Source organism: Eucyclogobius newberryi, unplaced genomic scaffold (genome assembly GCF_026437365.1).
Source record: "Eucyclogobius newberryi isolate DKJ021-1_F unplaced genomic scaffold, fEucNew1.0.hap1 SCAF_14, whole genome shotgun sequence".
In the NCBI taxonomy this organism is placed as follows: Eukaryota; Metazoa; Chordata; class Actinopteri; order Gobiiformes; family Gobiidae; genus Eucyclogobius; species Eucyclogobius newberryi.
In genome coordinates, this window is record NW_027315768.1 from 38,105,992 (window position 1) to 38,129,260 (window position 23,269).

A 23,269-nucleotide genomic window follows, 5' to 3' on the forward strand; every position below is an offset into this window, starting at 1 on the left:
CAAAATAAAAGTAAACATGACGACAACTCCGACTGTCACATGAGCGCAATTTACACCGATGAAAGACTCAGTCCAGGTTTAGTCCGGGTTATCTTAGGTTTAGACCTGGTTTAGTTCATGTTGAGACCTGGTTTAGTTCATGTTGAGACCTGGTTTAGACCTGGTTTAGACCTGGTTTAGTTCATGTTGAGACCTGGTTTAGTTCATGTTGAGACCTGGTTTAGACCTGGTTTAGTTCATGTTGAGACCTGGTTTAGTCCTGGTTTAGTTCATGTTGAGACCTGGTTTAGTCCTGGTTTAGTTCATGTTGAGACCTGGTTTAGACCTGGTTTAGTTCATGTTGAGACCTGGTTTAGTTCATGTTGAGACCTGGTTTAGTCCTGATTTAGTTCATGTTGAGACCTGGTTTAGTTCATGTTGAGACCTGGTTTAGTCCTGATTTAGTTCATGTTGAGACCTGGTTTAGTTCATGTTGAGACCTGGTTTAGTCCTGATTTAGTTCATGTTGAGACCTGGTTTAGTCCTGGTTTAGTTCATGTTGAGACCTGGTTGAGACCTGGTTTAGTTCATGTTGAGACCTGGTTTAGACCTGGTTTAGTTCATGTTGAGACCTGGTTTAGTTCATGTTGAGACCTGGTTTAGTTCATGTTGAGACCTGGTTTAGTTCATGTTGAGACCTGGTTTAGTCCTGATTTAGTTCATGTTGAGACCTGGTTTAGACCTGGTTTAGTTCATGTTGAGACCTGGTTTAGTCCTGATTTAGTTCATGTTGAGACCTGGTTTAGTCCTGATTTAGTTCATGTTGAGACCTGGTTTAGACCTGGTTTAGTTCATGTTGAGACCTGGTTTAGTCCTGATTTAGTTCATGTTGAGATCTGGTTTAGTCCTGGTTTAGTTCATGTTGAGACCTGGTTGAGACCTGGTTTAGTTCATGTTGAGACCTGGTTTAGACCTGGTTTAGTTCATGTTGAGACCTGGTTTAGTTCATGTTGAGACCTGGTTTAGTCCTGGTTTAGTTCATGTTGAGACCTGGTTTAGTCCTGGTTTAGTTCATGTTGAGACCTGGTTTAGACCTGGTTTAGTTCATGTTGAGACCTGGTTTAGACCTGGTTTAGTTCATGTTGAGACCTGGTTTAGTTCATGTTGAGACCTGGTTTAGACCTGGTTTAGTTCATGTTGAGACCTGGTTTAGTCCTGGTTTAGTTCATGTTGAGACCTGGTTTAGTCCTGATTTAGTTCATGTTGAGACCTGGTTTAGTTCATGTTGAGACCTGGTTTATTTAATGTTGAGACCTGGTTTAGTCCTGATTTAGTTCATGTTGAGACCTGGTTTAGTCCTGGTTTAGTTCATGTTGAGACCTGGTTGAGACCTGGTTTAGTTCATGTTGAGACCTGGTTTAGACCTGGTTTAGTTCATGTTGAGACCTGGTTTAGTTCATGTTGAGACCTGGTTGAGACCTGGTTTAGTTCATGTTGAGACCTGGTTTAGTCCTGGTTTAGTTCATGTTGAGACCTGGTTTAGTCCTGGTTTAGTTCATGTTGAGACCTGGTTTAGACCTGGTTTAGTTCATGTTGAGACCTGGTTTAGACCTGGTTTAGTTCATGTTGAGACCTGGTTTAGTTCATGTTGAGACCTGGTTTAGTCCTGGTTTAGTTCATGTTGAGACCTGGTTTAGTCCTGATTTAGTTCATGTTGAGACCTGGTTTAGTTCATGTTGAGACCTGGTTTATTTAATGTTGAGACCTGGTTTAGTCCTGATTTAGTTCATGTTGAGACCTGGTTTAGTCCTGGTTTAGTTCATGTTGAGACCTGGTTGAGACCTGGTTTAGTTCATGTTGAGACCTGGTTTAGACCTGGTTTAGTTCATGTTGAGACCTGGTTTAGTTCATGTTGAGACCTGGTTGAGACCTGGTTTAGTTCATGTTGAGACCTGGTTGAGACCTGGTTTAGTTCATGTTGAGACCTGGTTTAGTCCTGGTTTAGTTCATGTTGAGTCCTGGTTTAGTTCATGTTTAGTCCCGGAGGAGCTGGAGGAAATGTCTGGGGTGAGGGAAGTCTGGGAGTTTAGACCGCTGCCTCGTGCTGCCGCCCTGGAGAAGAATATGTCTTCTAGATTCTGGTCTAGTCTTGGTTTAGTCCAGCTTTAGTCTGGGTTTGATCCGGGTTTAATCGTGGTTTAGGTTATTCTTCATTCATCTTCTCCCTTTCTCTTCATCTCTTCTTCCGTTGACTTCCACTTTGTTGATCTGTAAATAAAGATCACATGATGAGATCCTGTGGCTCAGAACCACGCCCACTTCTAACACCCGACCACTCATGCACGCCCCTAAACGAGCTCATAAAGACCCCTGTCCCGCCCACAATCAGTCAGACTCCGCCCACTGCCATGGACGAGGCCAAAGAGCGGTCAGAAGACCCCAGAGACTGAAGTGTAGACCTCCACAAGGCTGGAAAGAGCTACGGGCAGTTGGCAAGAAGCTTTGGAAGAAAGATCAACTGTTGGAGCGATTGTAAGAAAATAGAAGTGGCTAAAGATAATGTCACTCTCCCTCAGACTGGAGCTCCATGTGGATCTGACCTCAGACTGGAGCTCCATGAAGATCTGACCTCAGACTGGAGCTCCATGAAGATCTGACCTCAGACTGGAGCTCCATGAAGATCTGACCTCAGACTGGAGCTCCATGAGGATCTGACCTCAGACTGGAGCTCCATGAAGATCTGACCTCAGACTGGAGCTCCATGAAGATCTGACCTCAGACTGGAGCTCCATGAAGATCTGACCTCAGACTGGAGCTCCATGAAGATCTGACCTCAGACTGGAGCTCCATGAAGATCTGACCTCAGACTGGAGCTCCATGAAGATCTGACCTCAGACTGGAGCTCCATGAAGATCTGACCTCAGACTGGAGCTCCATGAAGATCTGACCTCAGACTGGAGCTCCATGAGGATCTGACCTCAGACTGGAGCTCCATGAAGATCTGACCTCAGACTGGAGCTCCATGAAGATCTGACCTCAGACTGGAGCTCCATGAAGATCTGACCTCAGACTGGAGCTCCATGAAGATCTGACCTCAGACTGGAGCTCCATGAAGATCTGACCTCAGACTGGAGCTCCATGAAGATCTGACCTCAGACTGGAGCTCCATGAGGATCTGACCTCAGACTGGAGCTCCATGAAGATCTGACCTCAGACTGGAGCTCCATGAAGATCTGACCTCAGACTGGAGCTCCATGAAGATCTGACCTCAGACTGGAGCTCCATGAGGATCTGACCTCAGACTGGAGCTCCATGAGGATCTGACCTCAGACTGGAGCTCCATGAGGATCTGACCTCAGACTGGAGCTCCATGAAGATCTGACCTCAGACTGGAGCTCCATGAAGATCTGACCTCAGACTGGAGCTCCATGAAGATCTGACCTCAGACTGGAGCTCCATGAGGATCTGACCTCAGACTGGAGCTCCATGAAGATCTGACCTCAGACTGGAGCTCCATGAAGATCTGACCTCAGACTGGAGCTCCATGAAGATCTGACCTCAGACTGGAGCTCCATGAAGATCTGACCTCAGACTGGAGCTCCATGAGGATCTGACCTCAGACTGGAGCTCCATGAAGATCTGACCTCAGACTGGAGCTCCATGAGGATCTGACTTCGTGGGGTTCAATGATGATAAGAAACGTCTAGAGACGCTTGACCTGAGCAGATAGTCACACTGGACAATGTCAGCGTTGAACCATGAACATTGTTTCATCTGTTTTTGACTGTCGCCCCCAAGGCAACTGGGGGGGCGTGGCTGAAGATGGGGCGTGGCTGAAGATGGGGCGTGGCTGAAGACGGGGCGTGGCTGAAGACGGGGCGTGGCTGAAGATGGGGCGTGGCTGAAGATGGGGCGTGGCTGAAGATGGGGCGTGGCCGAAGATGGGGCGTGGCTGAAGATGGGCGTGGCTGAAGACGGGCGTGGCTGAAGACGGGCGTGGCTGGATCTTCTATCATGACAATGACCTGAAGCACACGTCCAGGAGAACCAACACACACAAGAACCATAGGAACACAGAGCAACTGAAAGGGTAAAAAAGAAAACAAAAGGGTTCATGGAGGGAAGTCCAATCCTAATGAAAGAACGCCCCAAAAAAGTCCCCAAAAAAGTCCCCAGGAGCTCCTGACACAATCGCCAGAAACAACTGGACATATAACCTTATTAACTGGCCACACCCCCTCATTCTGCAAGTGTCCAACCTATGTCCTAAAGCAGACACCCACAGTTTATGTCCTAAAGCAGACACCCACAGTTTATGTCCTAAAGCAGACACCCACAGTTTATGTCCTAAAGCAGACACCCACAGTTTATGTCCTAAAGCAGACACCCACAGTTTATGTCCTAAAGCAGACACCCACAGTTTATGTCCTAAAGCAGACACCCACAGTTTATGTCCTAAAGCAGACACCCACAATTTATGTCCTAAAGCAGACACCCACAGTTTATGTCCTAAAGCAGACACCCACAATTTATGTCCTAAAGCAGACACCCACAGTTTATGTCCTAAAGCAGACACCCACAATTTATGTCCTAAAGCAGACACCCACAGTTTATGTCCTAAAGCAGACACCCACAGTTTATGTCCTAAAGCAGACACCCACAATTTATGTCCTAAAGCAGACACCCACAGTTTATGTCCTCAGGGGTTGGAGGGTGCGGTCAGGGGTCAGAGGGTGTGGTCAGGGGTCAGAGAGTGTGGTCAGGGGTCGCAGGGTTTGGGGACCACAGGATCTCATCTCTGCTGTTTGCAGACGATGTTGTCCTGATGGCTCCATCAAACCCGGACCTGCAGCTGCACTGGGACGAGAGGGAAGCGTCTGGGATGAGAATCATCTCCAAATCCGAGGCCATGGTTCTCAACCGGAAAAAGGTGTCTTGTCCTCTCCAGGTGGGTGGGGGGTCCTTGTCCTCTCCAGGTGGGTGGGGGGTCCTTGTCCTCTCCAGGTTGGTGGGGAGTCCTTGTCCTCTCCAGGTGGGTGGGGGGTCCTTGTCCTCTCCAGGTGGGTGGGGGGTCCTTGTCCTCTCCAGGTGGGTGGGGGGTCCTTGTCCTCTCCAGGTGGGTGGGGGGTCCTTGTCCTCTCCAGGTGGGTGGGGGGTCCTTGTCCTCTCCAGGTGGGTGGGGGGTCCTTGTCCTCTCCAGGTGGGTGGGGGGTCCTTGTCCTCTCCAGGTGGGTGGGGGGTCCTTGTCCTCTCCAGGTTGGTGGGAGCGTGTGATTGACAGTTGGATCGCTGCAGTCGCTGCATCGACTGTTGTGGTGAAGAAGGAGCTGAAGACAAAGACAAAGCTCTGGATTTTGGTCGACGTTCTGCCCTCACCTCTGGTCATGAGCTTTAATGACCCAAAGGACAAGATTGCAGATACAAGTGGTCGAAATGAGTTTCCTCATTTCAGCTCAGTCACACGGGAGGAGTTCAGAGTAGAGCCGCTGCTCCTCCTGGGCGCCTCCCTGGGGAGGTGTTTCGGGCACCCGTGGAAGACCCAGGACACGCTGGAGGGTCTATGTCTGGCCCACGACCCGGCCCCAGATAAGCAGAAGAAGATGGATGATATCACCATGGTGACCACAACCTGAACTCACACGCCCCTCGCTGGAGGCTCCATCTCTCGTACTCTTCAGTTCTCTGTGTTTTGTACCTTCCTGAGGAGCACCTCTGCTCCTTTAACTCTGGAGGTCTCCTTTAACCCTGGAGCGGGAGGTGCAGCAGGAGGTGCAGCAGGAGGTGCAGCAGGAGGTGCAGTGGAAGTCATAGCCCAGAAGTTCAAGGATCATTTTTCCAACAAAAAATAATAAATGGTCCTTTCAGCGCCTGCACAACAAGTGCATTAGAAGGCGTGTGCAGGAGCCACTCCCTCACCTTACTCAGGTTCTCCTCAGGCTCGTGTGGCTCGTGTGGCTCTGATCCTGATCTGGCTCCTCTTTGCACTCAGGGTTTGTTCGGGAGCGGCGCTGCTTCTCCTCCCTCTGGATCTGCTCCTGGATCTTCTCTGCCGGCTGTAGACCCTGGTCCTGGTCCCGTCTCAGACCCTGGTCCCGTCTCAGACCCTGGTCCTGGTCCCGTCTCAGACCCTGGTCCTGGTCCCGTCTCAGACCCTGGTCCTGGTCCCGTCTCAGACCCTGGTCCTGGTCCCGTCTCAGACCCTGGTCCTGGTCCCGTCTCAGACCCTGGTCCTGGTCCCGTCTCAGACCCTGGTCCTGGTCCCGTCTCATCTGGTTTAGGCCAAAAACATGTAAGAATTCACAAAGAGAACAGGCAGTGAACATTATTACACAGACCTGGTTCTGTTCAGTCTGTCCCTGGTCCGCGCCCCGGCTCGGGCCCCGGCTCGGGCTCTGGTCCCGGTGGAGGCCCGCGCCCTCCCGTCGGCAGTAGGCGTAGCGGTGGTTCATGTGCTGCGAGTAGGAGCCGGAGTGAGAGAAGCGTTTCCCGCAGCGATCGCAGACGTACGGTTTCTCCCCCGAGTGAAGCCGCGAGTGCTCCAGGAGGTGATGCTTGTGTTTGAAGGCCTTCTGACACACGGAGCACTGATGAGGACGCCTCCCTGTGGACATGAGACACACACCTGAGGACATGAGACACACTGCACCTGAGCACACGAGACACACCTGTAGGACATGCGTGAGGACAGACCCTTCCCCTGTAGGACATGCGTGAGGACAGACTCTTCCCCTGTAGGACATGCGTGAGGACAGACTCTTCCCCTGTAGGACATGCGTGAGGACAGACTCTTCCCCTGTAGGACATGCGTATGAGGACAGACGCTTCCCCTGTAGGACATGCGTGTGAGGACAGACTCTTCCCCTGTAGGACATGCGTGAGGACAGACTCTTTCCCTGTAGGACATGCGTGTGAGGACAGACTCTTCCCCTGTAGGACATGCGTGAGGACAGACTCTTCCCCTGTAGGACATGCGTGAGGACAGACTCTTCCCCTGTAGGACATGCGTATGAGGACAGACTCTTCCCCTGTAGGACATGCGTGTGAGGACAGACTCTTCCCCTGTAGGACATGCGTGAGGACAGACTCTTCCCCTGTAGGACATGCGTGAGGACAGACTCTTCCCCTGTAGGACATGCGTGAGGACAGACTCTTCCCCTGTAGGACATGCGTATGAGGACAGACTCTTCCCCTGTAGGACATGCGTGAGGACAGACTCTTCCCTGTAGGACATGCGTGAGGACAGACTCTTCCCCTGTAGGACATGCGTGTGAGGACAGACTCTTCCCCTGTAGGACATGTGTGAGGACAGACTCTTCCCCTGTAGGACATGCGTATGAGGACAGACTCTTCCCCTGTAGGACATGCGTGTGAGGACAGACTCTTCCCTGTAGGACATGCGTGAGGACAGACTCTTCCCCTGTAGGACATGCGTGTGAGGACAGACTCTTCCCCTGTAGGACATGCGTGAGGACAGACCCTTCCCCTGTAGGACATGCGTGTGAGGACAGACTCTTCCCCTGTAGGACATGCGTGAGGACAGACTCTTTCCCTGTAGGACATGCGTGTGAGGACAGACTCTTCCCCTGTAGGACATGCGTGAGGACAGACTCTTCCCCTGTAGGACATGCGTGAGGACAGACTCTTCCCCTGTAGGACATGCGTATGAGGACAGACTCTTCCCCTGTAGGACATGCGTGTGAGGACAGACTCTTCCCCTGTAGGACATGCGTGAGGACAGACTCTTCCCCTGTAGGACATGCGTGAGGACAGACTCTTCCCCTGTAGGACATGCGTATGAGGACAGACTCTTCCCCTGTAGGACATGCGTGAGGACAGACTCTTCCCTGTAGGACATGCGTGAGGACAGACTCTTCCCCTGTAGGACATGCGTGTGAGGACAGACTCTTCCCCTGTAGGACATGTGTGAGGACAGACTCTTCCCCTGTAGGACATGCGTATGAGGACAGACTCTTCCCCTGTAGGACATGCGTGTGAGGACAGACTCTTCCCTGTAGGACATGCGTGAGGACAGACTCTTCCCCTGTAGGACATGCGTGTGAGGACAGGCTCTTCCCCTGTAGGACATGCGTGTGAGGACAGACTCTTCCCCTGTAGGACATGCGTGAGGACAGACTCTTCCCCTGTAGGACATGCGTGAGGACACACTCTTCCCCTGTAGGACATGCGTGAGGACAGACTCTTCCCTGTAGGACATGCGTGAGGACAGACTCTTCCCCTGTAGGACATGCGTGAGGACAGACTCTTCCCTGTAGGACATGCGTGAGGACAGACTCTTCCCCTGTAGGACATGCGTGTGAGGACAGACTCTTTCCCTGTAGGACATGCGTGTGAGGACAGACTCTTCCCCTGTAGGACATGCGTGAGGACAGACTCTTCCCCTGTAGGACATGCGTGAGGACAGACTCTTCCCCTGTAGGACATGCGTATGAGGACAGACTCTTCCCCTGTAGGACATGCGTGTGAGGACAGACTCTTCCCCTGTAGGACATGTGTGAGGACAGACTCTTCCCCTGTAGGACATGCGTATGAGGACAGACTCTTCCCCTGTAGGACATGCGTGTGAGGACAGACTCTTCCCTGTAGGACATGCGTGAGGACAGACTCTTCCCCTGTAGGACATGCGTGTGAGGACAGACTCTTCCCTGTAGGACATGCGTGTGAGGACAGACTCTTCCCCTGTAGGACATGCGTGAGGACAGACTCTTCCCCTGTAGGACATGCGTGAGGACACACTCTTCCCCTGTAGGACATGCGTGAGGACAGACTCTTCCCTGTAGGACATGCGTGAGGACAGACTCTTCCCCTGTAGGACATGCGTGAGGACAGACTCTTCCCTGTAGGACATGCGTGAGGACAGACTCTTCCCTGTAGGACATGCGTATGAGGACAGACTCTTCCCCTGTAGGACATGCGTGAGGACAGACTCTTCCCCTGTAGGGCATGCGTGTGAGGACAGACTCTTCCCCTGTAGGACATGCGAATGAGGACAGACTCTTCCCCTGTAGGACATGCGTGTGAGGACAGGCTCTTCCCCTGTAGGACATGCGTGAGGACAGACTCTTCCCCTGTAGGACATGCGTGTGAGGACAGACTCTTCCCTGTAGGACATGCGTGAGGACAGACTCTTCCCCTGTAGGACATGCGTGTGAGGACAGACTCTTCCCCTGTAGGACATGCGTGAGGACAGACTCTTCCCCTGTAGGACATGCGTGTGAGGACAGACTCTTCCCCTGTAGGACATGCGTGTGAGGACAGGCTCTTCCCCTGTAGGACATGCGAATGAGGACAGACTCTTCCCCTGTAGGACATGCGTATGAGGACAGACTCTTCCCCTGTAGGACATGCGTGTGAGGACAGACTCTTCCCCTGTAGGACATGCGAATGAGGACAGGCTCTTCCCCTGTAGGACATGCGTGTGAGGACATTTGGAGACATGTTTCTGATGAAATCTGGTGAAACTTGGATGTCTGGCTCAGACGCCTCTTCATGTTTATCTCACATTTGTTCTGCTTCTGCATCTTCAGCTCCTCCAGGATTTAGACCTGTTTTACTCTGGCGTAAGAGCAAATTTAGAGCGCGTTTAGAGCGCGTCAGAGCGCGTCAGAGCGCGTTTAGAGCGCGTCAGAGCGCGTTTAGAGCACGCTAGAGCGCGTTTAGAGCACGCTAGAGCGCGTTTAGAGCGCGTTAGAGCGCGTTTAGACAGTGTTTAGAACGCGTTTATAGCGCGTTTAGAGCGCGTTTAAAGCGCGTTAGAACGCGTGAGAGTGCGTTTAGAGCGCGCTAAGAGCATGTTTAGAGCGCGTTAGAGCGTGTTTAGAGCGCGTTAGAGCGCGTTAAGAGCGAGTTAGAGCGCGTTGAGAGCGCGTTAGAGCTCGTTTAGACAGTGTTTAAAACGCGTTTAGAGCGTGTTTAGAGCGCGTTTAGAGCGCGTCAGAGCGCGTTTAGAGCGCGTCAGAGCGCGTTTAGAGCACGCTAGAGCGCGTTTAGAGCACGCTAGAGCGCGTTTAGAGCGCGTTAGAGCGCGTTTAGACAGTGTTTAGAACGCGTTTATAGCGCGTTTAGAGCGCGTTTAAAGCGCGTTAGAACGCGTGAGAGTGCGTTTAGAGCGCGCTAAGAGCATGTTTAGAGCGCGTTAGAGCGTGTTTAGAGCGCGTTAGAGCGCGTTAAGAGCGAGTTAGAGCGCGTTGAGAGCGCGTTAGAGCTCGTTTAGACAGTGTTTAAAACGCGTTTAGAGCGTGTTTAGAGCGCGTTTAGAGCGCGTCAGAGCGCGTTTAGAGCACGCTAGAGCGCGTTTAGAGCACGCTAGAGCGCGTTTAGAGCGCGTTAGAGCGCGTTTAGACAGTGTTTAGAACGCGTTTATAGCGCGTTTAGAGCGCGTTTAAAGCGCGTTAGAGCGCGTGAGAGTGCGTTTAGAGCGCGTTTAGAGCGCGCTAAGAGCATGTTTAGAGCGCGTTAGAGCGCGTTAAGAGCGAGTTAGAGCGCGTTGAGAGCGCGTTAGAGCTCGTTTAGACAGTGTTTAAAACGCGTTTAGAGCGCGTTTAGAGCGCGTTTAGAGCGCGTTTAGAGCGCGTCAGAGCGCGTTTAGAGCGCGTTAGAGCGCGTTTAGAGCACGCTAGAGCGCGTTTAAAGCACGCTAGAGCGCGTTTAGAGCGCGTTAGAGCGCGTTTAGACAGTGTTTAGAACGCGTTTATAGCGCGTTTAGAGCGCGTTTAAAGCGCGTTAGAACGCGTGAGAGTGCGTTTAGAGCGCGTTTAGAGCGCGCTAAGAGCATGTTTAGAGCGCGTTAGAGCGTGTTTAGAGCGCGTTAGAGCGCGTTAAGAGCGAGTTAGAGCGCGTTGAGAGCGCGTTAGAGCTCGTTTAGACAGTGTTTAAAACGCGTTTAGAGCGCGTTTAGAGCGTGTTTAGAGCGCGTTTAGAGCGCGTTTAGAGCGCGTCAGAGCGCGTTTAGAGCGCGTTAGAGCGCGTTTAGAGCACGCTAGAGCGCGTTTAGAGCACGCTAGAGCGCGTTTAGAGCGCGTTTAGACAGTGTTTAGAACGCGTTTATAGCGCGTTTATAGCGCGTTTAGAGCGCGTTTAAAGCGCGTTAGAACGCGTGAGAGTGCGTTTAGAGCGCGTTTAGAGCGCGCTAAGATCATGTTTAGAGCGCGTTAGAGCGTGTTTAGAGCGCGTTAGAGCGCGTTAAGAGCGAGTTAGAGCGCGTTAGAGCTCGTTTAGACAGTGTTTAAAACGCGTTTAGAGCGCGTTTAGAGCGTGTTTAGAGCGCGTTTAGAGCGCGTCAGAGCGCGTTTAGAGCGCGTTAGAGCGCGTTTAAAGCGCGTTTAGAGTATGTTTAGAGCGCGTTTAGAGCGCATTTAGAGCGCGCTAGAGCGCATTTAGAGCGCGTTAGAGCGCGTTTAGAGCGAGTTAGAGCGCGTTAGAGCACGTTAGAGCGCATTTAGAGTGCGTTTAGAGCGCGTTAGAGCGCTTTAGAGCGCGTTTAGAGCGCGTTTAGAGCACACTAGAGCGCGTTTAGAGCACACTAGAGCGCGTTTAGAGCGCGTTAGAGCGCATTTAGAGCGCGTTAGAGCGTGTTTAGAGCGCGTTAGAGCGCGTTTAGAGCGAGTTAGAGCGCGTTAGAGCACGTTAGAGCGCATTTAGAGTGTTTAGAGCGCGTTAGAGCGCGTTTAGAGCGCGTTTAGAGCACGCTAGAGCGCGTTTAGAGCGCGTTAGAGCGCGTTTAGACAATGTTCAAAACGCGTTTATAGCGCGTTTAGAGCGCGTTAGAGCGCGTTTAAAGCGCGTTAGAACGCGTTTAGAGCGTGTTTAGAGCGCGTTTAGAGCGCGTCAGAGCACGTTTAGAGCGCGTTAGAGCGCGTTTAGACAGTGTTTAGAACGTGTTTAGAGCACGTTTAGAGCACGTTAGAGCGCGTTTAGAGCGCGTTAGAGCGCGTTTAGAGCGCGTTAGAGCGCGTTTAGAGCGCATTTAGAGCACGCTAGAGCGCGTTTAGAGCGTGTTTAGATCGCGTTTAGAATGTGTTTAGAGCACGTGTAGAGCGCGTTAGAGCACGTTTAGAGCGCGTTTAGACAGTGTTTAGAACGTGTTTAGAGCATGTTTAGAGCGCGTTAGAGCGTGTTAGAGCGTGTTAGAGCGCGTTAGAGCGTGTTAGAGCGCGTTTAGAGCGCGTTTAGAGCGTGTTTAGAGCGTGTTTAGCCATATTTAGAGCGTGTTTGGAGCGCGTTTAGAGCGTGTTTAGAGCGAGTTTAGAGCGTGTTTAGAGCGAGTTTAGAGCGTGTTTAGAGCGTGTTTAGAGCGAGTTTAGAGCGAGTTTAGAGCGTGTTTAGACAGTTTTTAGAGCGCGTTTGGAGCGCGTAGGTTAAGACGTCTGGTCCACCTTTACACTGCTGTTTAGAGCGCGTTTAGTTGCCGGTTTGAGTGCTTCTTGTTCAGTCTTGGGTCACATGTCTGATCGGGGTGCCAGAGTCAGGACTAAACATGGAGCGCCCTCCTGCTGGTGCCAGAGTCAGGACTAAACATGGAGCGCCCTCCTGCTGGTGCCAGAGTCAGGACTAAACATGGAGCGGCCTCCTGCTGGTGCCAGAGTCAGGACTAAACATGGAGCGCCCTCCTGCTGGTGCCAGAGTCAGGACTAAACATGGAGCGCCCTCCTGCTGGTGCCAGAGTCAGGACTAAACATGGAGCGGCCTCCTGCTGGTGCCAGAGTCAGGACTAAACATGGAGCGCCCTCCTGCTGGTGCCAGAGTCAGGACTAAACATGGAGCGGCCTCCTGCTGGTGCCAGAGTCAGGACTAAACATGGAGCGCCCTCCTGCTGGTGCCAGAGTCAGGACTAAACATGGAGCGCCCTCCTGCTGGTGCCAGAGTCAGGACTAAACATGGAGCGGCCTCCTGCTGGTGCCAGAGTCAGGACTAAACATGGAGCGCCCTCCTGCTGGTGCCAGAGTCAGGACTAAACATGGAGCGCCCTCCTGCTGGTGCCAGAGTCAGGACTAAACATGGAGCGCCCTCCTGCTGGTGCCAGAGTCAGGACTAAACATGGAGCGGCCTCCTGCTGGTGCCAGAGTCAGGACTAAACATGGAGCGCCCTCCTGCTGGTGCCAGAGTCAGGACTAAACATGGAGCGGCCTCCTGCTGGTGCCCAGAGTCAGGACTAAACATGGAGCGGCCTCCTGCTGGTGCCAGAGTCAGGACTAAACATGGAGCGGCCTCCTGCTGGTGCCAGAGCCAGGACATGTGACTGAAATGTATTTCTTTGCTCTCTTTGTGATTTTAATGCATTTTCTTCCTGTTGTGAATTGTGCTCTACAAATAAACTGGCCTCATACAGTTAGCTTTAGCGTATTAGCATTGGCATGTTCCATGGGCGGCTGCCCACGAGTCTGAAGCTGTCTCCGTGCAGCGGGCTGTCCTCGCCTCCCTTTGCCTCACACTCTGCTTTTTGGACTTTTCTGGTGTTGATGCACTTTTTATGATTAAACTCACCTATTTTCCAGAACCGACTTGTTTCTGTGCATAACCTGAACTCCTTATCTTATTATTAATGAATGAATTAACTCAAATAGTCCAGCAGTTTGGACCGCACTCCCGTCTTGGCCAGCTGAATTTCCTTTTTGACTCCCAATCCTACGGTGATCGGATCAGGCGTATTTCTTATGATCAAATGAGGGAATAAAGCGGAGGATTCTGATGTTCCCTTGTTATTTTCACATACACAGTACAACATGAGCCTACTGCAGCAGCTGGAGCACTAAACGTGACGAGCCCCAGTGTCTTCTGCTTCGTGCGTGTTTTACAGAGCGACCACATCCCGATGCCGTCTGCACTTCACTTTAGCCCATGAGGAACCTTCGGACCAGTGAACCTTTAAAACCTTCAGACTAGTGAACCTTCGGTCTCGTGGGGGGTAACCGTTACATGTGTGCTCTTGCAGTTAGCTTTGGGGTGTTAGCATCGGCATGTTACCTGTGTGCTCTTGCAGTTAGCTTTGGGGTGTTAGCATCGGCATGTTACCTGTGTGCTCTTGCAGTTAGCTTTGGGGTGTTAGCATCGGCATGTTACCTGTGTGCTCTTGCAGTTAGCTTTGGGGTGTTAGCATCGGCATGTTACCTGTGTGCTCTTGCAGTTAGCTTTGGGGTGTTAGCATCGGCATGTTACCTGTGTGCTCTTGCAGTTAGCTTTGGGGTGTTAGCATCGGCATGTTACCTGTGTGCTCTTGCAGTTAGCTTTGGGGTGTTAGCATCAGCATGTTACCTGTGTGCTCTTGCAGTTAGCTTTGGGGTGTTAGCATCAGCATGTTACCTGTGTGCTCTTGCAGTTAGCTTTGGTGTGTTAGCATCAGCATGTTACCTGTGTGCTCTTGCAGTTAGCTTTGGGGTGTTAGCATCAGCATGTTACCTGTGTGCTCTTGCAGTTAGCTTTAGCGTGTTAGCATTAGCATGTTACCTGTGTGCTCGTAGCGGTGCCGCAGTAAAGAGCTGGTTTTTTGAAACGTTTTGTGGCACAAGTCGCAGCGATAAGTCCCGCCCTCCCTCCTGCGAACGGCCTCGTCTGATTGGTCAATAAGGAGGTCAGCTGACATGTCCATGTTGTCTCCCTGAAAGATAAATTGTGTAAAGTTAAACTGGGTTATCTTAGGGTCTGGATGAGTCACAGTAGAACGCCTCCCTGAACCAGCTCACTCTCTTTGAGGGAAGCATCCCATACATCCCATCAGGCACTAAAAAGACCCTAAGAGAAAAACCCTCAGAGCATCTGGGATCATTCTCTGGGCGGTTTGACGAGCATCTTTCTCACTAAATACAAGAGGAAATTAGGAAAACACATTATTAATTATTATAAAACACTGTCGACTCCACTGAAGAGGACAGGACTGATTCAGGGACAAATAAATCTGCAAGTGTCCAGGACAAGCTTCAGTAAGTGTCCAGGACAAGCTTCTGTAAGTGTCCAGGACAAGCTTCTGTAAGTGTCCAGGACAAGCTTCAGTAAGTGTCCAGGACAAGCTTCAGTAAGTGTCCAGGACAAGCTTCAGTAAGTGTCCAGGACAAGCTTCAGTAAGTGTCCAGGACAAGCTTCAGTAAGTGTCCAGGACATGCTTCAGTAAGTGTCCAGGACAAGCTTCAGTAAGTGTCCAGGACAAGCTTCAGTAAGTGTCCAGGACAAGCTTCAGTAAGTGTCCAGGACAAGCTTCTGTAAGTGTCCAGGACAAGCTTCAGTAAGTGTCCAGGACAAGCTTCAGTAAGTGTCCAGGACAAGCTTCTGTAAGTGTCCAGGACAAGCTTCAGTAAGTGTCAAGGACATGCTTCAGTAAGTGTCCAGGACAAGCTTCTGTAAGTGTCAAGGACATGCTTCAGTAAGTGTCAAGGACATGCTTCAGTAAGTGTCCAGGACATGCTTCAGTAAGTGTCCAGGACAAGCTTCAGTAAGTGTCCAGGACATGCTTCAGTAAGTGTCCAGGACAAGCTTCAGTAAGTGTCCAGGACAAGCTTCAGTAAGTGTCCAGGACAAGCTTCAGTAAGTGTCCAGGACAAGCTTCTGTAAGTGTCCAGGACAAGCTTCTGTAAGTGTCCAGGACAAGCTTCTGTAAGTGTCCAGGACAAGCTTCAGTAAGTGTCCAGGACAAGCTTCTGTAAGTGTCCAGGACAAGCTTCAGTAAGTGTCAAGGACATGCTTCAGTAAGTGTCCAGGACATGCTTCAGTAAGTGTCCAGGACATGCTTCAGTAAGGGTCCAGGACATGCTTCTGTAAGTGTCCAGGACAAGCTTCAGTAAGTGTCCAGGACAAGCTTCTGTAAGTGTCCAGGACAAGCTTCAGTAAGTGTCCAGGACAAGCTTCAGTAAGTGTCCAGGACAAGCTTCAGTAAGTGTCCAGGACATGCTTCAGTAAGTGTCCAGGACAAGCTTCAGTAAGTGTCCAGGACAAGCTTCAGTAAGTGTCCAGGACATGCTTCAATAAGTGTCCAGGACAAGCTTCAGTAAGTGTCCAGGACAAGCTTCAGTAAGTGTCCAGGACAAGCTTCAGTAAGTGTCCAGGACATGCTTCAGTAAGTGTCCAGGACAAGCTTCAGTAAGTGTCCAGGACAAGCTTCTGTAAGTGTCCAGGACATGCTTCAGTAAGTGTCCAGGACAAGCTTCAGTAAGTGTCCAGGACATGCTTCAGTAAGTGTCCAGGACATGCTTCAGTAAGTGTCCAGGACAAGCTTCAGTAAGTGTCCAGGACATGCTTCAGTAAGTGTCCAGGACAAGCTTCAGTAAGTGTCCAGGACATGCTTCAGTAAGTGTCCAGGACAGGACGTGCATCCTAAAACAGACACTGATGGACGTTGGATTGTGGCAGTTTTGAATTGTTTTGGATTCACAAATAAAGTCATTTTTCAGACAAGGTAAATGTTGGTTATTTTTGTAAATCACACAAATCCTCGTCTGGTCCACCTTTACCTGCCCCCCACACTGCCCCCCACACTGCCCCCCACACTGCCCCCTGCAGGTTAAGACATCTGGTCCACCTTTGCTCCGCCGGCGCCCGCCATGCTGAAAAGATACCGCCAGGTATTAAGATAACCGTGCGCGTGCCACGGGCATTTTAGGGTGCTGCTGCGCTCACTTGCGCGTTCGGGTGCCGCGGGCGGCTGAACGGGAACCGAGCGGCCGAGTGGGCACCGAGCGCCACGATACGCCGCTCCTAAGCGGCGGAGTGTGATCATATTGGCTTTCCATATCGAAGGAAATTTTTGGTGTCCCACCACCATCGTCAAACCTCAGCCCAGCGAGAACACTGCTGTCCACAGTCTGTGAAAGTGGATCTCTCCTTCACTTTGGTTCTGCTCGAGGATTCTACTGTAACCCAAGGGTCTAAGGACAGAAGGAGGGTCTAAGGACAGAAGGAGGGTCTAAGGACAGAAAGAGGGTCTAAGGACAGAAGGAGGGTCTAAGGACAGAAGGAGGGTCTAAGGACAGAAGGAGGGTCTAAGGACAGAAGGAGGGTCTAAGGACAGAAGGAGGGTCTAAGGACAGAAGGAGGGTCTAAGGACAGAAGGAGGGTCTAAGGACAGAAAGAGGGTCTAAGGACAGAAGGAGGGTCTAAGGACAGAAGGAGGGTCTAAGGACAGAAAGAGGGTCTAAGGACAGAAGGAGGGTCTAAGGACAGAAGGAGGGTCTAAGGACAGAAAGAGGGTCTAAGGACAGAAGGAGGGTCTAAGGACAGAAGGAGGGTCTAAAGCTACGTACAGACCGCTGCTGCCTAAACGCGCCCGACGCAGAATTTGAGCGCGTGTACATTTGAAAGGTTTACGCACCAGATGCGCGCTCTCGACGCCCCGGCCACTGTACACAGGCGTGCGTACGGCGCGCTCGAGCTCTCTGCGCACATGCGCAGTAGAGGTGTTGTCGCATGAGCAGTGGAGTTGTTGTCATGGCCTTTCATTGTGTAAAATTGCAGATATCGAGAGTGTTGTTGTTTTTGGTTTGTTTGTGTCTCTGTTCCACCTTCTTGGGGAATTCCACGGGGAATACCGGAAATGCGAGGGGAAATACGTACGTACATACGTCACTGGAGCGTCAGCTCTGATTGGCTGCTGCGGCGGCTGCGGCGCATCTGCTGCAGAGACCTCAACATATCTGAGCACGTCGCGTAAGCCGCATCGGCTCAAAGCATCGAGAGTGTAAGAAAACGCAACAATCGCGCCGCGGATAACGCACTACGTGCTCGACACGCGTTTACTATAGACTTTGAATGTAAACTGGACGCTTTGGCCGCGGCGGAGTGGAAGCCACTTAAGGACAGAAGGAGGGTCTAAGGACAGAAGGAGGGTCTAAGGACAGAAGGAGGGTCTAAGGAGAGAAGGAGGGTCTAAGGACAGAAGGAGGGTCTAAGGACAGAAGGAGGGTCTAAGGAGAGAAGGAGGGTCTAAGGACAGGGGATGCTGGGACATTTATCCACTTGCTAGTTTCCTCTGTTTCACTGTTGTCTTTGAGGAAACTGCTGTTGTTGTTCTTTGTTACAAAAAAGACATAGAATTGAGGAAGTGCACTGACCTGAGTTCTCAGGTGGTCCTGGAGGCCCTGGAGGCCCTGCTGTATTGTCCTGCTCTGCTGCAGGTCTCTGAACATCTCCAGCTTGTGGAAGCTCCTGGAGCCTAGAAAACCCAGACCTGGACCAGGGTAAGACCTCAGAAAGCCCGGGAAGACGGCAGGAGTCTGACCAAAGCCCTCCAGCTCCAGAGCAGACACGCCCAGGCCCAGTCCACCACCAAAACCATGTCCATAGCCCGGTTTGAACCCGGGGCTTGCGGCCGGTCCCGGGGCCTTGCGCAGAGACAGGTCCAGTGGGGCATTTGGATCTCTGCCAGTTCTGATCAGACGGCAGAGGTCCAGAGGAGACTCCGGTGAGGCCAGGTCTGGTCGAGGCCCCTCAGGTAGACTCGATCTCCGGCTCCAGAGTCTCTTCCGGTCCGGTCCGGTCTGAAGCCCGGTTTGAAGCCAGTCTTGCAACATTGCTGGGGAAAGTCCCAGGACCACGGACAGTCTCAGGAGGTCCTCAGATCCTGGGTCCAGGCCCAGGTCCAGGAGGGAAAACTGGTCGGTTCTGGGGTCCTCTCTGAGGTGCTCTGAGGGGCCAAGTGCCCAGCGGATGGCCTCGTTCCTGGGGCAGAGGTAACGCTCGTGTTGATGCAGAGGAATCAGGCCAAAAAACGCCTCTTTACAGAAACGACACGAAACCGACTTAAACACCTGGTCTGGGACCAGGACCTGGTTTGATCTGAGGTTTGGATCCGACCCCTCCTTCTCCTGGAACCGGCCCTGGAACAGAGCAGATATTTCTGCAGTGAAATATCTGTGTCCTTCAGGTTCCACAGTAGCAGAAAATACGGATCGTCTGGACAAACGTTGATGTGATGGATGTGACTTGTATTTGCTGTTTGCAGCTGATGCTGGACAGAGTTGAACCTGTGTTTCCTTCAAATGAAGTTAAACTGCTCTTTAGTTTCCCTCATACACTCAGTGATGAGGGAGCTACATGCAGGATGACTTCCATTTGGCTGTGGTTTCAGGTGAAACTCACCTTTTTAACAAAAACAGAACAGGCTATTATTAGGAGGCTCCGCCCGGTGGGCAGGGCTTACTCAAAATAGGATATATATCCTCTAGATCCACAGATTGAGAATAACTCTTGGATGAGAGTCGAAACATCTTGTTTTTCTAAAAGAGTCCAGATGATAAGACTGAAGCTTTGTCTGCTGTGGAACCCTCCGGAACCCTCCTGGACCAATGAGGAGGATGAGCTATTCATGCACTTTGTATTTACCTGGTTCTCCTCTTGGCCCTGTTCCCTCTCGAGCTGGTCAGTGTTGGACCTGAGTTCTGCCTGATCCAGCCCCAGGTTTGAGTCCAGGTCCGGTCTGGACTGAGGTCCCTGGGTGGGGCCTCTAGGGCATGCAGAGTGGTCAGCGTTGGCGGAGTGGTCAGCGCTGGTGGAGTGGTCAGCGCTGGCGGAGTGGTCAGCGCTGGCGGAGTGGTCAGCGCTGGCGGAGTGGTCAGCGCTGGTGCACTTGCGGCTGCTGGTGTGAGAGCTGTAGGAGCCGGAGTGAGAAAACCTCTTTTTGCAGGTGGAACATTCGTACGGTTTTTCTCCTGAAAAACATGTCAATCATAATAAATGTAGCTGCAAGTGGCTCTGATTGGCTCTCGCCCTGCGCAACGCAAGAGGGGGCGGTATCACAGTGGACACAGTGCCCCCTGCTGTCTCACAGTGGACACTGCTGTCTCACAGGGGACACTGCTGTCTCACAGGGGACACAGCGCCCCCTGCTGTCTCACCTGAGTGGATTCGCAGATGTTCCTTCAGGTGATGTTTGTATTTAAATGCTTTTCCACATTCGCTGCATTTAAACTTTCTGTTTATGTCAGCCGGACACTTCCTGCTTCCTATGATGTCAGAGAGGGGCGGAGTCTGTGGAAACAAGACCAGGATCAGAACCAGGGTCAGAACAAGGGTCAGAACCAGGATCAGAACCAGGGTCAGAACCAGGGTCAGAACCAGGGTCAGAACCAGGGTCAGAACCAGGTCAGAACCAGGGTCAGAACCAGGGTCAGAACCAGGTCAGAACCAGGTCAGAACCAGGGTCAGAACCCAGTTCTGATCCTGGACTGGCTGGCTGGACTGGGAAAAAAAGAATGGGCCCTAAACCACGGCCCTGTGTCCTTCATAGCTCTGACAGCTTTGACATGGGCCGGTCCGGGTGACAATGGGCTGGGCCGTGTCTGTGGGCCTGAGAGTGTGAAGTCAGGACTCGCCGTGGGCCAACCCAGATCAAGAGTTTGCCCCTGTCCAGGGTGTACCCTGCCTAAGGCCCAAAGTCACTGGGATAGGCTCCAGAAGAACTTGCTCTGTACAAGAACTTTCCCTAAATATAAAATCTGTTTGCACAGAAGAAGCTCTAGACAATCCTGACCTGGTCCTGGTCCTTGTCCTGACGCGAGCACCACTCTGAGCCCGTCTGGTTCTGATCCGGGTCCACTCCATTCTCTGAGCCCAGGCTTTGGTCTGGGGTCTTTCTGAGTCTGAGGTCCAGGTGAAGTCTAAAGCCCTGGGGCCGGTGGTCCTGGTGGTCGTGGGGCCGGTGGTCCTGGTGGTCGTGGGGCCGGTGGTCCTGGTGGTCGTGGGGCCGGTGGTCCTGGTGGTCGTGGGGCCGGTGGTCCTGGTGGTCGTGGGGCCGGTGGTGCTCCTTCAGCTGCCTCAGAGTCCTGAAGCCAAACAGAACCTGCTCCAAGTCTGAAAACACAGCAGACCTGCTTAAAACGTTTTTTGGTCCGTCTCTGGTCCTGGTTTGGTCTGTCTCTGGTCCTGGTTTGGTCTGTCTCTGGTCCTGGTTTGGTCTGTCTCTGGTCCTGGTTTGGTCTGTCTCTGGTCCTGGTTTGGTCTGTCTCTGGTCCTGGTTTGGTCCGTCTCTGGTCCTGGTTTGGTCTGTCTCTGGTCCTGGTTTGGTCCGTCTCTGGTCCTGGTTTGGTCTGTCTCTGGTCCTGGTTTGGTCCGTCTCTGGTCCTGGTTTGGTCTGTCTCTGGTCCTGGTTTGGTCCGTCTCTGGTCCTGGTTTGGTCTGTCTCTGGTCCTGGTTTGGTCCGTCTCTGGTCCTGGTTTGGTCTGTCTCTGGTCCTGGTTTGGTCTGTCTCTGGTCCTGGTTTGGTCTGTCTCTGGTCCTGGTTTGGTCCGTCTCTGGTCCTGGTTTGGTCTGTCTCTGGTCCTGGTTTGGTCCGTCTCTGGTCCTGGTTTGGTCCGTCTCTGGTCCTGGTTTGGTCTGTCTCTGGTCCTGGTTTGGTCTGTCTCTGGTCCTGGTTTGGTCTGTCTCTGGTCCTGGTTTGGTCTGTCTCTGGTCCTGGTTTGGTCCGTCTCTGGTCCTGGTTTGGTCTGTCTCTGGTCCTGGTTTGGTCCGTCTCTGGTCCTGGTTTGGTCTGTCTCTGGTCCTGGTTTGGTCTGTCTCTGGTCCTGGTTTGGTCTGTCTCTGGTCCTGGTTTGGTCTGTCTCTGGTCCTGGTTTGGTCTGTCTCTGGTCCTGGTTTGGTCTGTCTCTGGTCCTGGTTTGGTCCGTCTCTGGTCCTGGTTTGGTCTGTCTCTGGTCCTGGTTTGGTCCGTCTCTGGTCCTGGTTTGGTCTGTCTCTGGTCCTGGTTTGGTCTGTCTCTGGTCCTGGTTTGGTCTGTCTCTGGTCCTGGTTTGGTCTGTCTCTGGTCCTGGTTTGGTCTGTCTCTGGTCCTGGTTTGGTCTGTCTCTGGTCCTGGTTTGGTCCGTCTCTGGTCCTGGTTTGGTCTGTCTCTGGTCCTGGTTTGGTCCGTCTCTGGTCCTGGTTTGGTCCGTCTCTGGTCCTGGTTTGGTCTGTCTCTGGTCCTGGTTTGGTCCGTCTCTGGTCCTGGTTTGGTCTGTCTCTGGTCCTGGTTTGGTCTGTCTCTGGTCCTGGTTTGGTCTGTCTCTGGTCCTGGTTTGGTCTGTCTCTGGTCCTGGTTTGGTCTGTCTCTGGTCCTGGTTTGGTCTGTCTCTGGTCCTGGTTTGGTCCGTCTCTGGTCCTGGTTTGGTCTGTCTCTGGTCCTGGTTTGGTCCGTCTCTGGTCCTGGTTTGGTCTGTCTCTGGTCCTGGTTTGGTCCGTCTCTGGTCCTGGTTTGGTCTGTCTCTGGTCCTGGTTTGGTCCGTCTCTGGTCCTGGTTTGGTCTGTCTCTGGTCCTGGTTTGGTCTGTCTCTGGTCCTGGTTTGGTCTGTCTCTGGTCCTGGTTTGGTCTGTCTCTGGTCCTGGTTTGGTCTGTCTCTGGTCCTGGTTTGGTCTGTCTCTGGTCCTGGTTTGGTCTGTCTCTGGTCCTGGTTTGGTCTGTCTCTGGTCCTGGTTTGGTCCGTCTCTGGTCCTGGTTTGGTCTGTCTCTGGTCCTGGTTTGGTCCGTCTCTGGTCCTGGTTTGGTCTGTCTCTGGTCCTGGTTTGGTCTGTCTCTGGTCCTGGTTTGGTCTGTCTCACTCAAACATGACCCATGTTTTCTTCATAAATCAAATCTTAATCCTCTTGATTAATACTTTTAAACCTGGTTTATTCCTGGTTCTGACCTGGTTTCTCTGGGGACTCTGGGTAGATCAAAGCGGTGTCCTTCCTGTTGAAAACCTCATCCGGTCTAAAGATCGGGTCCAGACCGGGCTCCAGAATCCAGCTCACTCCTGAAACAGAACCAGACATTTTCGAATAATAATCAGAATAGCAGTTACTGGATGACCGTTGTCTGGACCGTTGTCTGGACCGTTGTCTGGACCGTTGTCTGGGTCAGACAGACTTCTTTGGGCTGCAGTTGGATTTGTCTGTATTATGAGTTCTACACGTCTAATGAGCCGATAATGAGCTTGTACAAGTATTTATTGAAAATACCAAAGAAATCGGAACAAGAACGCCACATCACGGAGAGCCAGGCAAGCACAACAAGCTAACAAGTTAACAAGCTAACAAGCTAACAATCCCTGCTGTGCTCAGACCCCGGCTCCAGCTCTGGCTCTGGAGCCGGCCCCGCTCCAGAGGACCAAGAGCCAGTGATGTTGCAGCTCTGCAGGAGAATCGCTGATAACATGACAAAAGACAAATGCCAAGTTAAATGTGAAGAGAACAAACCCGGCAATGACCCGGGACAGAAGCGTGTGTGAATGCGATCAGAGCGTTCTGGATGTCTGTACATGGCAATTTACTGGAAAATGTGTGTGAATGAGGCTTTGGAGAACTGTAAATGCAGAAGCAATCTGCAAATTGTCGGTCTTCCAGA

General features: G+C 52.0%; 1 protein-coding gene across 1 annotated transcript; it reads right to left on the reverse strand.

Moving 5' to 3' along the window:
* Positions 1-3,682: 3,682 nt before the first annotated feature.
* On the reverse strand, positions 3,683-22,698 carry LOC140359128 (uncharacterized). Its single transcript, XM_072443996.1, has 10 exons — positions 22,572-22,698; positions 20,447-20,766; positions 19,812-19,944; positions 19,300-19,625; positions 18,030-18,794; positions 16,600-16,677; positions 16,434-16,526; positions 14,440-14,590; positions 6,315-6,580; positions 3,683-3,697 (listed from the first exon to the last, which is right to left on the reverse strand). The coding sequence occupies exons 1-10, from the start codon at positions 22,696-22,698 to the stop codon at positions 3,683-3,685; spliced, it is 2,274 nt and encodes a 757-aa protein (XP_072300097.1).
* Positions 22,699-23,269: the final 571 nt, after the last annotated feature.

Coding starts and splice junctions, on each gene's coding strand:
- LOC140359128 (XM_072443996.1), bottom strand. CDS start 22,698: ATGTCTGGTTCTGTTTCAGGAGTGAGCTGGATTCTGGAGCCCGGTCTG. Junction 18,795..19,299: donor AGGGCCAAGAGGAGAACCAG/GTAAATACAAAG, acceptor GCTCTGTTCCAG/GGCCGGTTCCAGGAGAAGGA. Junction 16,527..16,599: donor CGCGGCACCCGAACGCGCAA/GTGAGCGCAGCA, acceptor GTATCTTTTCAG/CATGGCGGGCGCCGGCGGAG.